This window comes from Festucalex cinctus, chromosome 2 (genome assembly GCF_051991245.1).
Source record: "Festucalex cinctus isolate MCC-2025b chromosome 2, RoL_Fcin_1.0, whole genome shotgun sequence".
Taxonomy (NCBI): domain Eukaryota; kingdom Metazoa; phylum Chordata; class Actinopteri; order Syngnathiformes; family Syngnathidae; genus Festucalex; species Festucalex cinctus.
Window position 1 is genome coordinate 39,659,151 of NC_135412.1, and position 16,505 is coordinate 39,675,655.

The window sequence follows — 16,505 nt, forward strand, 5'->3', positions numbered from 1 at the left end:
AATTTCATGTATTAAAAGCACTGGTGGTCCTACCTAAGAGTATTGTAACATATAAAAGTGATATTGAACATCCCAACCAAAATTAATGATATAATGTCGATTCTATTATTAAATAAACAAACGTATACCAGATTGATACATTTATCACCAAATATATACACAGGAAGTTGCACAGGGCCTGCAACATGCAGATTAAAACAACTTTCTTGGTGGAGGCATTAAAACATTAATGAGTAATATGTCATTAAAAATGTATTTTGCAGTATTTTTCCTCCTTGCTACTGATTATTGGCAGAAACCACTATAAGACACAGAATAACAACATTGATGAACGAGAGTGCATTGGCATTTTTGTCAGTTTAGTATTGACAATTGCCTCTATCTTACCTTTGTCGCAGCCATTCATGCCCATCTTGCTTCCATCTGGACACACATTACACTTCATGCCCTTCACCCCGGCCTTACAAGAGCACAGGCCCGACATCTGCTCGCAGTCGTCACGTACGGACCCGCTGGCGTCGCAGTTGCATGCTGCCCATGGACAAGGAGAGATGCAAAGATTGATAAAAGGGCTGGATCAATTAGGGGTGAGGACAGTAACTGTCCTGAACTCACCCATTCTTGAGGGGCCACAGAGGAAGACAAGTGTGTAACAAAAAGCCAAAGACAGACATCCGAAGGGGGCAACAATAATCCTGTCGTGCTCCTGAAATCAACAATGTGTGCTTTTCTTCGTCTTTTGGGATCGAGTATTGGCGTGCATCCCTTTCCCATGGTTGCTGGGGGGAAACCTTGTTATGGGAGGCTGAGGAACATCTATCAGCTTGTTGAATGAAAATGTGGGAAAATGTGGGAGCCTCTGAACTTTGACTCCTCAGCTGCAGAAAACTACTTCATAAGTGGGTGAAGCGGACTACCTGAATAGAGTTGGATGTTTATTGGATTCAGTGCAGTTTGATAAGACAATGTTGAGTGATTTGTGAATTCAAATTGTTGTGATTACGCATCGAAATCCAATGTAATTTATCATTTCATTTCATTTTATCATTATCAAGTTAAAAAAGTTGTAGGCAGTATATTAACTCATACAGCACTTAGGTTCAACATTATTTTAAATTTGCTATTTAAATAATATGGTATAGTTTGGTGTTTTCAAAATATTCATGAATAAACAAACGTTTTGTGAGAACAGGCCAAACAATTGATTGCACTCTTGCACTTTAGATGATATTTGTATTTCTCTTCACAAATGAAACTCACATCTCTGAATAACATGTCTATGCCAAATAACTGAATGATCAAGAAATAAAATACCCTGTCAAGCCCCTATTTTGCCTCGTTGAAATTAGAATGTTTCGAATCCTGTCTCAAGCGATTGAAGTAGTTCAACTGCGGTGGCGTTTTTACTTGTTACTATGACAACTGGGGTGTAGCTAGGGCATTTGGGCTAAGCGGGGATCTTTGCTCAGCCTAGCTGGCACGACAGGGGCTGAAAAGTTTGGTGTGGCAGTGGTATGTAAATTATGTAAATTTGCAACATACATACGAGACAATTCAGCAAATTTGCTCACAGACACGGTTTCAAATAGGCAGGTAATAAAAGATTTACTTGTTGCGTAATTGCTCACTTGATGGGTGGGCAGGTACTCGAAAACCCAATTAATGATACATACAATTCAAAATAAAATGCTCCATAATATATGTGGTTCATGTATTACTTGGCCATTCAAAATGGCAGACGTAAAAAAAAGGCTTACGTGTGCAGCCGCTCATGTTCTCCGTCACAATACCGCGGAAATTCCAGAAGCCTGGCTCACAGCGGTCACACTTTTGCCCTCCAACACCCGGCTTGCAAGAGCACTGGCCAGTGGCTGGGTCACATGTACCCTTGTAAGAGCCGTAGACATTACACTGGCAGGTGCCTGAGGACAACACAACAACAACAAACAAGGACAAAATAAATTCCTCAACAATACATTGTTTATTTCTGGTACTTCTTCTCCCACAATGCAACTAAAAAAAAGGAGAGTTGTGGATTTAACAAGGATCAGGGCTCCACAAATAGACGGTAGAGAGAGTCAGCTAAATCTCGACTAAATCCGTGTTTATCCCTATTTCAAATTGTGTTTTTCAGCCACACTACACCCAAGTCGAGATTTTACAATAGACACTCATTGTCTCATTTTCCTAATTCAATGGATCTTATGCACGACAATGCTTCCAGCATTTCCGGTGAACAGCTCAGGTGGCATAACACTTTCAATAAGTTACAAGCTACTAAAATACCACCTTATTGAAAAACTACTCTGTTGTTAAATGTGTGATATTGTGTAATAGGTATATTCAATAGGTGCTAGTACTTTTCGAGCTGAAAATGACATGAGCATTTACTTTTCAAGGACAAACAGATAGCGTCTACAGCCAATATTACGGTGTGCTGTGATGTTTAGCGTCAACAAGGTTTTGAGTCTGAACACATTTCTCCTGTTGTCACTATGCATTCACATGAGGACTAGAAGTTAACAAAAACGCTGTTCTAAACCTCACCTATTTGACTATTGAGTGTAACTCACTATAAACACAATTCACATCACACATTTTTCCATTATATGATTTTAGATGGAGAGCTGCAGTATTGTGCCCTAATAAGGGCAAAAGGAATAAGATTATCAAACCAAATTAGGAGTAGCTCGCGTTCTCATTAGTGTTGTTCCGATAACCGATACTGGTATCATTTGAAGTCATTTCTCTGAGATCTCTAGAAGATGTTGTCCACCAGATTAAGCCATATGGCTCCCCATGTGATTCTGTTCCCCCTAATTTCTTTAAAGAGGTTCTCCCGGCTATCGGTAATTCATTTCTGGCTATCATCAACAGTGGCCTGTCTTCTGGCGTAGTCCCCAAACAATTTAAACATGCTGTGGTGCAACCTCTCCTGAAGAAGCCTGGTCTAGACCAATATGTGCTGTCAAATTTTAGGCCCATTTCCAAACTGCCTTTTATCTCGAAAATTCTGGAGAAAGTGGTACACATGAAACTAAGCACCTTCTTGGAGGAAAATAACATCTTGGAGGTTTTTCAGTCAGGCTTTAAGAGGATGCATAGCACAGAGTCAGCCCTGTTACGAGTTTTTAATGACATCCTCCTGGCAAATGAGAATGGAGACTATGTATGTCTCATACTGTTAGACCTGACTGCAGCGTTTGATACCGTGGACCACAGTATTCTGTTGGCTCGTTTACAGCACCTGGTGGGCATTGGCGGCAGTGCTCTTGAGTGGTTTCGATCCTACTTGGCCGACAGAACATTCTGTGTTCGCCTTGGGTGCTCCGAGTCCCGCAAAGCCCCACTGTCATATGGTGTTCCGCAAGGATCTGTATTAGGCCCCATTCTATTCTCATTGTATCTACTGCCCTTGGGCTCCATCCTTAGAAAACATGGAATTTCTTTTCATTGCTATGCGGATGACAGTCAGATCTATGTCCCGCTCAGTAAAAAGGACGATTTCTCATTGAGGCCTCTTTTGTCCTGTCTGGAAGAAATCAAAGCCTGGATGGATTTAAATTTCTTGAACTTCAATGAGAAGAAAACAGAAGTTATGGTCTTTGGTCCCAGCGGCTCTTCTCATCCTGACGAGTTGGGTCCTCTGGCACAGTATTTGAAGCCAACAGCCTCAAACCTGGGTGTCAAGATGGACAGTGACGTTAAACTGGACCAGCAAATTGCCGCTGTTGTCAAATCCAGCTTTTTTCATCTTAGACAGCTGGCTAAGGTCAAAAATCTCCTATCTCAGCAGCACTTAGAAATGGTAATCCATGCTTTTGTTACATCTCGGCTGGATTATTGTAATGCACTTTATTTTGGGATCAGCCAGTCCTCCCTGCAGCGTCTCCAGCTTCTCCAAAATGCTGCTGCTCGTCTCCTTACTGGTGCCCGGAAGAGGGAACACATAACCCCTATCCTGGCCTCTCTTCACTGGCTGCCCGTGAAATTTAGAATCCATTTCAAGATTCTTCTATTTGTCTTCAAATCTCTCAATGGTCTTGCCCCACCTTATCTCGCCGAGCTCTTGCACCCCTACACACCTGCCCGGTCCCTCAGGTCAGCAGACCAGACTCAATTGGAGGTACCGAGGGCTAAGCGGAGGCTTAGAGGAGATCGAGCCTTTGCTGTTGCCGGTCCCTCTATTTGGAACGACCTACCACTAAATATTAGGCAGTCCCCCTCGTTATCCTCTTTTAAAAGACGTCTTAAAACACATCTGTATTCTTTGGCTTTTGGCGCACCATGAGACTTGTTCTTGGTGTTTTGTGATGTGTATGAGTTTGATGTTTAGTCTACTTATTTATGTATTTATGTATCTCTTTATTCATTACTTCTTATTTGTTCACTGATGTATAATGTATTTACTTGTAAAAAAAAATAAAAAATAAATCTGTATTCACACTTCAAAATATTTGCTTTGTTCTTGTTTACTGCAAAACTGATGTTTATGTACAGCACTTTGTATACAGCAACGCCTGTTCTTAAAGCGCTTTATAAATAAAGTTGAGTTGAGTTGAGTTGAGTTGGTATCGGCGGAGGTGCCGATACTGCATTAAAACAGTGGTATTGGTATCGGTGAGTACTCACAAGTAACATGCCGATACCATTAATTCCAACACTAATATAGGATTTTGGATGCAGCATCTTGTTTCTTGCTTGTGCACGACATTCACTGATATGTGACATGCTCACTGCATGCTGATCTAACATATCCTATTGGCCCTTGAATGCTCTGAACCAATGGTAGGACAGCTTTTTCATGTTGAGGGAAAAAACAACAACCTTAGGTATGGTATCGGTATCGGCCGATACTGCAAAGCTGGGTATCGGAATCTGTATCGGGGGCCAAAAACCGGTATCAGAACAACACTAGTTCTCATATGTAACAACAAGGACATGAATTTTAATGCTGCGTTCGAGCATGGTCGGAAGTCTGACTTTTTGAGTTTAAACCTGGAAGTATGTACGGGAACGCCCCCTTAAACTCGGAAATTCCACTTGCGAAGTAGGAAAAAAAAGTACCCCGACTTCACCGATGGACTACAATGTGACGTCAATCTATAATGGTGACCCCTTTGAAACACAGACCATGAATGGTAAGACACAAGTTACTCAAGTATAAAACTAGATAGCTTTCTTCATTCATAAATATTCAGCATAACTTCACAAAACACAACGTACGTGACAGTATGCCGCTATCTCCCTGCATGAAATTATACGGTGAACTACTTAACTGTATGAATTGCTTATGAAGAAATAAGATAAAAACAATAAATGAAGCAAAATTGTGAGAAGGCAAGTTTTCTGGAGGTCAAGAGTTTGAGGACCAAAATAAAAAAAACAAAATTATCACCATCCGCCATTTTGGTTGTTTACTTTTGCCTTGGATAAATCTGACTTCCGACCATCCTTGAATGCAGCACAAGAGCACTGGCACAGATAATCTTGCATTTTAAGTTTTTTTGTGAGAACCAGCTTATGACTTGACCCTTCCTGAACTTTCCTAGAACCTTGTAACTAAGACTCAGTTGAGTGCAGGCCTTTCTAAGTCCAGCAGTACCAAATGGTTAGCAAATGTTAGCTTCAGTGACACATATTCTGGATAATACACAAACTTGAGTAGGAACATGCTAACCATTCTTTTCATAATACTGCTAAAAATAAAACACACACAGGCATGATGACATAATTTGAAATAACAACATAATAGCCTACTGATTTTATGGTATGAGCACAACGAAAGCCAAAGAGTCATAACAGGCCATAGAGAAGGACTCACTCGGACAGCCAGCCAGTCCGACTCCCAAGGCGGCTGTGAAGTTGTCGGCGCAGCATCCGTACACAGACAGAGAGCAGTGCTGTGATTCGGTGGGCTCCGGCAGCGATGTGGCTGAAATCACAAATGAGGTGGGGAAACAAAAGGTGAAAAGAGGATGAGGGATGTCACCGTGAGCAAAAGAACAACAATCATTTGTGTTGTCAGTTGTATGGAGGGAACGGCACAGGAACACAATCACTACAACTTCTTTGCCAACAAACAAATTGGCTCAAACGGGCTAGTGGTCAGCTTTAAGATAAAAAAATAAAAAATAAAAAAATCTAGTTGCGACTTACTCGAAAATGGCTCACAATCAGGGGGGAAATGATGCTATTACCTTCAGTGAAAACAAACAACGGTAAACTGACATTTACTACCTTGTTGGAGGCATGTTCTCTTCATTTGTTCCTGTCAGAAATAACAGGATTGGAAATACTGCCCTTCAGCCATCTCCACATCCTCAAAAAGACAGACATGCTGCACAATACGGTGCTACTGCTAGACAGAAAGGTCTTTCTATGCTTGGTGCTTCTTTGTCTAAGGATGAAGTAACCTTCAACAGAAAAAGGTGATAATAAAGGATACAAGTGCAAGAGAAATGGAAATTACCAATGTTTTCCAGTGTGCTATTAGATATAATACAGAGCAGTAATTCAATTGTAATATTTTTTAAATTAAAAGGTATTCAATCCTTTAATATTTTTTCTTATGAATATAGCATCATCTGTCTCTTGAACCTGCACACCGCTGTCAGCCCCTTGTTTGACATTTAAGCCTTGTGGGAGTGAAATACGATGTTTGACCAAAGGGGTTGTTTTGCTTTGGATATATGAATTCTGCCAAGCAACAAGTGGCTGGGCATGTGAGTTATCCCTGTGGGATACTTTATCATATTAACTTTTATAAATTGTTGAATGATTTTTGCTCACTGTATGAGTTACAGTAGTTGAATACTGCCAACCAACAAGTGCTCGTGTAAACACGACAAGCAAAAAGAATCAAAGGAATGATGTTGATTGACATTGCAGCACCTGCTAGAAGGCAAACATTTTCTTATATTAAGCTTATAATAAATCTTTTTTTTTTTTAAAGGTTGTGTGATTGATAGTACAGTATTTCAATTAGAGATAAATTGGCATTTGAAAAATACATCAGACAGTAAGGGAGAGTCTTCCTGGTGTGAAGGTTCTCAAACCATTTGTGTTTGGTCGAGGCAAAAATATCAATCAAAATATTCAGCTGATGATTCAGACCACGTTTTCTACAGCAAAATAAAATGGTGCAGACAGAAAACAGACTTTTTTTTCCCTCTCAATCCCTTTTTCTTGGCTGCTCATTTGCCGTCATGGGGCTGAAGATGCAGAGGTCATAAATCACGCTGCTTACTGGTGTGAATATGAGTCTCGGCCTAATGGTGATGACTGGGCTTGCTCTTTTTCCAGTGCTTTCCTGCTCCAGGGATGGACGTTGGTCATGGTTCATTTCACTTGCCACTTTCATCAGCTCAATCCAGCTTCAGTGTCTCTGCTGAGCCTATTAGGTCGAGTAGAACTTTTGAGCTCATATGTTCTTACTGCCCTTCAAGGGTTTTCACTCTTCACTTGCCATTGTCTGGCTCAATTGAACTTGCCCCGTGACATGCTATGTTACTCTGTGTTGTCTTGGTCTGCTGCATTGCTTTTGCTAGCTTGTCACTGATATTGAGATCGAACCCTTTGAGCAGATACAGTGAATTTGTTGCAGTGGAACACAGTTGAAATCGAGAACATTCTTAACTGCGATACATGTGTAAAAACGCTTGTGATAATACTAAAATGTAAAAATATGAGCACACAAAGGTGCACGGTGGGTGGGTTCCATGTGCTAAATTTTAATTTGTTATTTTTGTGATGTAAAGGGTAACAAGATAAAACATAAATATAACAAAACAAATAATCTTAACCAGCCTTAATTTTTCAGAACATTCGGTGAGTCGTATTACAACCCAATGCGCTATTCCTCACTGTTTACATTCTGAGTGCAACAATACATACTTTCGGGTTGATACTGTTTATTTACTGTTGTGTATTTACTAGTGCTGTCAAACGATTAAAATTTTTAATCTGATTAATCACACTTTTTAATTTTGATTAATCACGATTAATCAGCTAAATTACTTGCGTATTCGGCTAATATAAAATAGATAGAAAATACTGTAATATTTTGACATTAACACATTTTATTATCCGAATGTCATTTGCAAATATTGATTAAATGCATGTATGCAATTGCATGCATGTGTGTATTTCTCAAAACGTAACAGCATCATATCAATTGGGTGCAATTCAGCAATTATTAATTAATAAACACAAATTACTTTTGTTTTATCTAAAGTCCCGTTGGGGTGTTTTTTTAAAGCAAAATTTACCACCGAGCACACCAACTGGGGTCACCCCGCTTATTTTGGAACAACAGGCGTAGGAAATGCCATGCATTGACCTAATCACTGACCTGCGCAGCCGTCAATGTAACCATCCGCCGTTACGTTCAAGGCTCAAGTGCTGTCAAAAAAAATGGTGCGATTAATCTGCGTTAATACGTGATTAATGCGACATTTTTCTGTGATTAATTAGTCTACTAATGGTTTAACTTTGACAGCCCTAGTATTTACTAATTCTTTATGTAATTTGGTGAGCTGGTACTTGCCTTAAAAAAAACCCCCCAAAAAACTAAATAAAATCCTGCAAAACTGAGTTTCAGTGTTTGTACAACAATGACAAATGACTATAATACAATAGTATTCAATTTAAGTAATGAAGCATACGTGAAACTGGAGGATTTTTTATTTGAATGTCATTTCTTGTATATATTTTTCTTCTCATGTTTATTTCTCCTAACATCCCTAGCACTGGAGTAAGTGCGGCATAACAAAAAACAAAAAATATTTTGTGAGACTTTTTTTGTGAGGCATTTTTTTTTAAAGAAATATTTACTGAGATTCAGAAGTGTATAACGCTAAGTGGTTTTGACTTTTGAGTTTCTATGACACGTACTTGTTAGCCTGTTTTGAAAACTGAACTAGAAACTGTTCCCCCTCCACCCCAGAAATCTTTCAACCAGATTTGCAAGGGTGAGTTGAAATAAGAGGCAAACACAGCTGATGAAAACCGTTGGCATCCTCTGCAAAAAGTGTTCTTTTGAATACCTACAAAATAGCGAGGCTTTCAATGCTCTGCCAAGCATGTTGTGATGCTTCTTTAGTATTTGAGGTCAAATGAAGTTTCTCTCAACATAGCTAATGTGAAGGCCAGTGAAATCTCCAAACATCAAGTTCCATACCATCGGCCAATGGGAGAGCAGAGCCCGGCGCTCATGAGCCCGAGGAAGGTTCTTTGGAAAAGGGATTGATTATCCATGGATGGAAGAGAAGCGTGACAGTCAGGGCCCAAAGAGGCCAGCTTAGGAAGCAGAACAATCTCGAGGGATGGGTGTGAAAACACCGGCAATTTTCCCTCTCTCTCCATCTTACTCTCTTTTATTCCCACGGGGAATCAAACAGGCTGAAATGATCACATGAAATCCCTTAAGTGGCTTTTGCTCTGCTCCCAGTCACACGCTAAACGGCGCACTCAATTTAACTTTGGGAGGAGGACGACGGCGACCTACGCGGTTTAGCGGCCGATCTGACTCATCTAACACATAAACACAGTAGCAGACAACGGGAGGGTGTTGATCCCTTAGGCAGAATCCAAAGTTGATGTACAGCCTACGTAGTAGGTGCAAATCAAAATGCTTATTTCCAACGGCTGTCACCGTATTCCTGTGAATTACATTAAATTCATGGATCGTATCCATCTTAAAATTCTCAATACTTTTCAAGAGTACAGTTTTATAGACTACATTCCAAACACAGCAAAGACATCTACTAATCCGTCCCCATCAATGGATGGCATGAGAGAGCGAGAGATGCGGGATGTCAATGACAATGAATGTTGGAGATGCAGTGGGGGGATAAACAGACCTGCACACAATCCCAGGTGCTGAACTGTCAACTGCTCTTGTCTCTCACATCTGGCCTTCTTCAGCTCGCACTCATTGCTATAAGTTTTCCCATCTGAACCACAAACCTTCATGTGAAACACAGAGAAATCCACAATGTCAATCATAAATACTTTTGATGTCTGTGTTTATTATAACATTGGGGTAGGATTTTACAAAAAAAAAGTGACCATTTATTTATCATTTAGAATAATAATTTGAGTTTGTATCGGCAAGCTATTAAGTAGTCAATATATAATATATTTGAACAATTAGCGGTTAAATAAACAACACGAGGCCATCTAAATTGGCAACAATCTGACAAATTGTTTTTTATTTTTTAATCTAGCTTGACTGGTGAACCAATTTAGTTCACAACCTATTCAAAAAACAAAAAACAATCATTACCTCGATATGAGGCACAGTGTGGCACATGAAGTCGCACACACATCGGTCTTCTTCGGCATCTTCGTCCAAAGAGCCTCCAAACATGCGACAGCGATCCTGTTCACAGCTCTCCGCGCCAGACCCGGACCCTCCTGAGCCACAGTCTGCAAGACAATTATCATAGGTATTGTGTTAATTTGCATAGAAACAGACAGGTGAGATAGCAGCCAATGTGTGACTCTTGCTGAAAAGGCTTGTATGAGTTATAATATGGAAAAGAGGAAGTAATTCAGGTAAGTTTCAATACATTTCACTGTTACTCTTTCTCAAACTAACACTTTCAAGGAGATTAACTGTTAATACAGTACCTGTGCAGTCATTAAAAGTTCTCTCACAACCTAAATCCAACCCCTGGAGCGGGTTAATACTTGTTTTCTAGTGGGGAAATGAATTTGAAACAAATCGAGCGCCCTGCCACTGATGGTGTTTGAGTTCAGAGAATCCACAGAAACAAGCTTGGCCACCAGCTGTGCAGAAAAAAATGGTGGAAAGGCGAGCTTGATAGCTGCCTGCTTTCAGATATGAGAATTTAACTAAATACAACACTGAGGCAATTGAGTTCCTAATTTCTAATTAAATTCCCAAGACCCTGGAAGAAAGTTGTCCCAGTAGATCCTTCATAGTGACCTTGGAAGAAATTTTATTGGTTCACTTCTATAAGTCAACGAGGTGCTCAGGTTGGCCATATGTTGAACAACGCCCCATAATTCAGACCATGACCGCGACCGGTGGGATCACAAAACTGCTGTTGCAGCTGCTGTATAAACTTTAGCACACGGTGATAAATCCAAGTCTTAAAAACGGCAACGGAGAGGGAAGAAAGTGAAGCTGCAGGATTGTTTGGGGACTCGTTTAGGAGAAACAACAAACCTCGAGTAAAACTCCTGAGGGGCGATAGGTGAAAGCGTGTGAAGGCAAGGAATGAAAGCAGTCAGCTTGGAAAAGATGGAGGGAATGTCAGATGGAGAGCGTATGCATAAGAAGCACCCAAGGGGGAAACACAAAGTTCATTTGAAACAAATTTGTTATTCAAAACAGAAAAGGGAAACATCCAACTAAAAGCTTTCAATGCGGCACAAAAAAAAAAAAAAAAAAAAAAGTAACTGTGGTATGCAGAGTTAGTTTTGAAGACCATTTATTAGTGGTGCAACGGATCACAAAAGTCACGGTTCGGATCAGATCACGGATTTGAGTCATGGATCGGAAAAAAAAAAAAAAGTGAAATAGTACTTTGTCTTTGTTTTCCATTAAATTAAAAAAAAAAGAAGTAAAAGTGTACTATGGCTATTTGCATTGCCGTCAATGCATTATTGTATTTTCTAAACTTTTTTTAAATTAGGCTTAGCGTGTTACATTGAGTACGTTTTAGCGTTCTTGACATGTCAGAATGGTATCGATTGTGAATGCGCACGTTGTTTTTTGTTCACTCACCCCACCCCCACCCCCTCACCAACCAATCCATAGGCGTGATCCGAATCGTGGGGCCTGTTGCATATCGACCACGGATCATTGATGATCTGTTGCACCACTACCATTTATACATTGGCGCATTTGGTAAATAGTCGGACACATACAATGAGCAAGATTTCACGAAGGAAAGTTGTGGAATGGAATTCACAAAATCCACAGAAATTTCTGAATAAGCTTAGCCATCATTAATGTAACCTTATATGCGAGTTCGACCTTCTAATTTGGGGAATTCTGGAGTTATACAACATTCTCCCAAGTACATTCTATAACAAGTCAAATGAGCAGAAAGAGAAAGAAATAAAAGCAGAGGCATTCCAGGGTTGGCCACTTGCCCCTGCGCCGGTGTACGCAAGCTCAGCAGTACACAATAAAAGAGAAATGCAGACGAAGCCAATTGGTATTCCGCTCAAGCCTCCTTCTCCCAGACAAATAAATAGAAGAGATAAGACACAGGAATGGAATATAGAAAAGTGAAAGGCGAACGGGGGAGTCCTAATTAGCTTTTGCTCTCTGATGTGCCCACCATGCAGCTGGAGAACCTTTCAATTAATGTGTGCCCGGCCAAGATGACTACATCAGCTCTCTGCATTGCCCATCCAGTTACTGTTACTCAATCTAGTCAAAACCCTCCATCTATTTAGCAAAGGGAGCTCTATTAAGATTCAGTGGTGAGGAGAGGGAGAGGAAATAAATAGCATACAAAATACGCAGAGGGGAGAAAAAAATCATTTTGAGCATTTGACAATGTCAATAATAGAGGAGGATGTTTTTGTCTGAAATGTCTTCAAGAGTGTCGAAGCGATAGACAAGGAAATAATAGAGGCGGATGTGACTGCTTGACCACATTAGTCAGGTCATTCAGTCTGCTGAGGTCCAAAACACTGTGGCATGTTTTATCGGTGAAATGCAAATGCCTCTAATTGCTTGTTGTAGCTCCAATACAGTCAGTAAACAGTAAACTGAAGCACTATTGCAACTATACTATATGTATACAATAAGGTTAGGAAAATACTTGTACTGAACTAAGAAATTCCCAAAATGTGTAAAACTGCTCATCTTTGTAGCAACTCCCGTCTTCAGGCAGGTATATTTCAGACAAGGCATGATATCTAGATATTAAGTTATAGTGTGGTGTTAGGAATAATGTTTTTTTTTTGTAATTTTCAGTTAAGGTCTTCCGTTGGCATTTTCATACGACAATTGCCTTTTAACCCCCAGTGTAGGTCATACACTGCTCTCACGTGCTACTTTTCCCAAGTGGTGAAAGACACTAAAGCCAGGCCAACCCGAGTGTGAAATTAAACAGGTGATAAATTCTCCTGTAAGGTGGACAGAGTGGACACTGTAATTTTTCATTCCTGCAAAATTAAAGATGAGAGAAAACAAGGTCCATTTTATGCTTACCACCCTTGCTTCTGTCAAGCAAAACTAAAGAGGATTTTTTTTTTTTAAAAGAACCTCTTCCCTGGTCTTATCCTAGATTTGAAGTATAAGAAGTGGGTACATTTGTATTAGATGAGTAGCTTTGCTGTCTGTAGCAGAGTGAGCAAATATAGTCTCTGGGATTTTATTCTGTGATCGAGTGCAAAGGAAATGGCTCACGAGACTCATCCAGCAGCTAAATTATGGGTTAAACAATTTTTCAACTATGATAGTAGGATGTGTTTGTACGTTCATATTTCAGCATGCAATGGACCTAAGACTACAGGACTGGCCTTTTGGGGGGGCAGCTTCATTCTGACTCAAACAGCCACTGGAATTTTGTGAAAGTGATACGTTTAGCTAGATAATGGTGTAATAAATCATGGATGACTTAGCCACCTCCCTGCATGCCTGCCAGCCTAACTTGCTGTGCCCACTGTGGAACTTCCAGAATTAAGCACGATCTTGAGACGCTGGTCGACCTCCAATTTGTTTGTAGGTATTTGAAAATAATTTCTCCTTTCTCCTGCAAATTGAAATGACCTGTTCTAGACTAAAACTATTGCCATCATCAAACCAATTCAGACCGCACTAATGTAATCACAACCAACAAAAATTCAAAGATTACTATTGCAGTACTAACACTTTTTTAGGCGGACTGAGACATGGCTCAACTGCTCACACTGTCATCTAGTTCTAACTGTTGCTGGCTGTCAAAACGAATAAGGAAGGAGACACTCTGGACTCCGTATGCTAATGCTAAAAGAAACGCTAACAACAAAGCAATGAACTTCTATCTATGGCAGAAAGTCATCGGGTGGTCATGAGATGCCAACTTTTCTCCATGTCACATGTGAAATGCAAAACGGATGATGACTTCCAAGGCTTGTAAATGACTTGGATTGAAAAACTGTGGGGCAGGAAACAGGCTGGAAAGAAACTTAATTTGCATAGTTTATGCCCATCTTAACTAATTGCCTGAGTGACTGACTAAGATCTAAACAATATTAATGTGCAGTGTTACTGCAGATGGGTTTGTAAGACCAAACAAGAAAGACATGCCTTGTGCTTCTCCCTGTATAACTTTATCGATCACAGCCAATTCAAGTGCTGTCTGTACCATTTTTCTTCCCAAGGGGCCTGATTTTTTGATAGAAAAGAGTGCAAAATGGAGAGAGACTAGAGTGGGCGACAAGGCAGGCGGCGGTGAGAGAACACAAAAAAGAGACAAGATTCTATTGTGTAAGCCTCTGAATGAAAATGAGCAAATGATGGAAAGTGGCGGATGCTCGGGGACAGTATGAACTAGGCGTAGAATGAAATAGAAAAACTAAACCATCAGGCAGCACGACCTAGAGTGGCGACCCTCGGGGGAGGCGAAGGTCTGTCTGGCTGATGCCGGGCCACTAGCAGACATTGTGGATGGAGCGGGAGATGAATGCCAGAGTGTGATGCGGGGGGACACACTTGCGCATTTCTTCACGCTCTACATACAAAAAAGGTCACTCTCTCAGTCAATGAAATGATGTTAAATCTACCACAAGAGGCTTTGGCATCATTAGTCGCCTCACAGGCCCCCCGGCCGATGTGGTAGACAATGGCAATGAAGGAACCCGGGGTGTCGGAGAAAGTGGGGGAAAAAAAGCAAAGAAAAGAAACACCCCTGGCAAGCTGTAGAAATGGAAGTGGATTCATCTCGTGTCTATTTGCACCATCCTCCACCTGCCCCCTCTTTTCTTCACCGCAGCTACCACCCAACCCTCCTGCTGGCAGGAGTAATCTGCTCCCCTTCACACGTTGTCTGCTTGCTGTGATCACCCACAAGCCGCGAGGGGAACGGCGTGCCACCATCTGCATGACAGCCAGAGGACAGCTCGTTGCTCCCCGCAGAGTCGCGCTTGAGGAAGGGAATGTGATATCGCCGTCCAGCTCTGTCAGCGCTGATCCTGATATGATTTGCTTACTGAATTAGATCTAATTCATTGAAAATACAACACTACACGAGAACGACAGACTGAGCTACGGGCTTAAGAACTATGCAAAATGCACTAGGAAAGAATAATTGGATAGCAGTGCGTCTAAAACGATTCAGAAACAAGAGCCCACTTTATTAGTCAGAGCAAAAACAAATTGATGGTCATTCACTATAAGAGTATAGTGAAATTGCACGGCAAATCAAGGAACAGCAGTTAAACAGATTCAGCCGCTGACAATATTCGGTTCAGTTTTAATATTTCAAACACTACAATAAACTGTTGTCCAATTGTTTATGATCCTGCATGTTTGTACACCAACGACCACAATAGTTGTAAAATAGGTCCTGATAATAAAGATCAGCAACAGTTTCCATGCTCAATTGATTGCTTTGCTTTTACATACAGGGAGGCCAAAAGGGAGATACTGAAAACACATTTTAAAATCACATATTTACTGTATTTTTACAAGAACCGTAAATAACGTCAAATAATTTGAGGAAAGGACAAAGACATGGGATTTGTACCACAGGAATGAAGTCAAAAAGTAGTGTTAAATATAGCAAGGATTGTAAAATAAAATAGCAACTTTGATTGAAGAAAAAAGGAGAGTAGGAGAAAATGAAGGAAGTCAGGAAAGAATAAAGAAAAACAGATCTGGGGTGTAAAGAAGGTACTAAGAAAGGTATAAGAGCATGCTTAAGCGATGGACGGATGCATGAATACAAAACAGACTGAGGGAAGAAAGGTAGCAAGGAAAGAAATATGGGAGTAAGAAAGAAAGATGGTAACGAAGGAAAAAATGACGGGAAAATGCTCCTCTGAGAGGAAAGAAGAAAGGAAAGAGAAGGCAGTAACAAAAGAGGGAAGGCTTATGAGAAGGTTTCAGTGAAGGTAGAGGTTTGCAAGTAAAGATGCAAGAATAAAAAGCAACACTATGCCGAAGGAATGAAGGAGGTCAGGAAAGAAAAGACGCCTAGAAAATACTGCAAAAGTAAAAGTAAAAGGAACATTTTAACTGTTGGTCCACCTTTCGTGAGGTTTGTCAGAAAGGTCCAGGACTGGTGTCACTAAATATATTTCAAACTCAAACAACAAACTGAGTTTTTCCCCTTCAATGTCTCCAGAAAATCATCAGTTCATCTACAAGAAGATCCTGTTGCTTCATTGAGTGTCCGAGAAGAGGCACATAACTACAATTCTGACATATCTTCACTAGGTCATTTTAGAGTTCATTTTAAGAATCTTTTATTTGTTTTAAAATCTTTATATTGTCTCGCTCCACATTACCTCCACCGCAACGCATCTTCCTG

The 16,505-nt window shown here is 40.4% G+C and overlaps 1 protein-coding gene across 11 annotated transcripts in view; it reads right to left on the reverse strand.

Annotated features, from left to right (window-relative positions):
• agrn (agrin) overlaps window positions 1-16,505 on the reverse strand; it is a 341,291-nt gene that overhangs the window by 82,420 nt on the left and 242,366 nt on the right. For 10 of the 11 annotated variants that reach the window (XM_077515073.1, XM_077515069.1, XM_077515070.1 and 7 more), the window contains 5 exons: window positions 10,289-10,431; window positions 9,864-9,969; window positions 5,825-5,935; window positions 1,758-1,922; window positions 388-531 (listed from right to left, as the gene is read on the reverse strand). In XM_077515073.1, the coding sequence (XP_077371199.1) occupies window positions 388-531; window positions 1,758-1,922; window positions 5,825-5,935; window positions 9,864-9,969; window positions 10,289-10,431 (669 nt within the window). The remainder of the gene's footprint in view (window positions 1-387; window positions 532-1,757; window positions 1,923-5,824; window positions 5,936-9,863; window positions 9,970-10,288; window positions 10,432-16,505) is intronic. The other variant, XM_077515075.1, reaches the window with a different exon arrangement.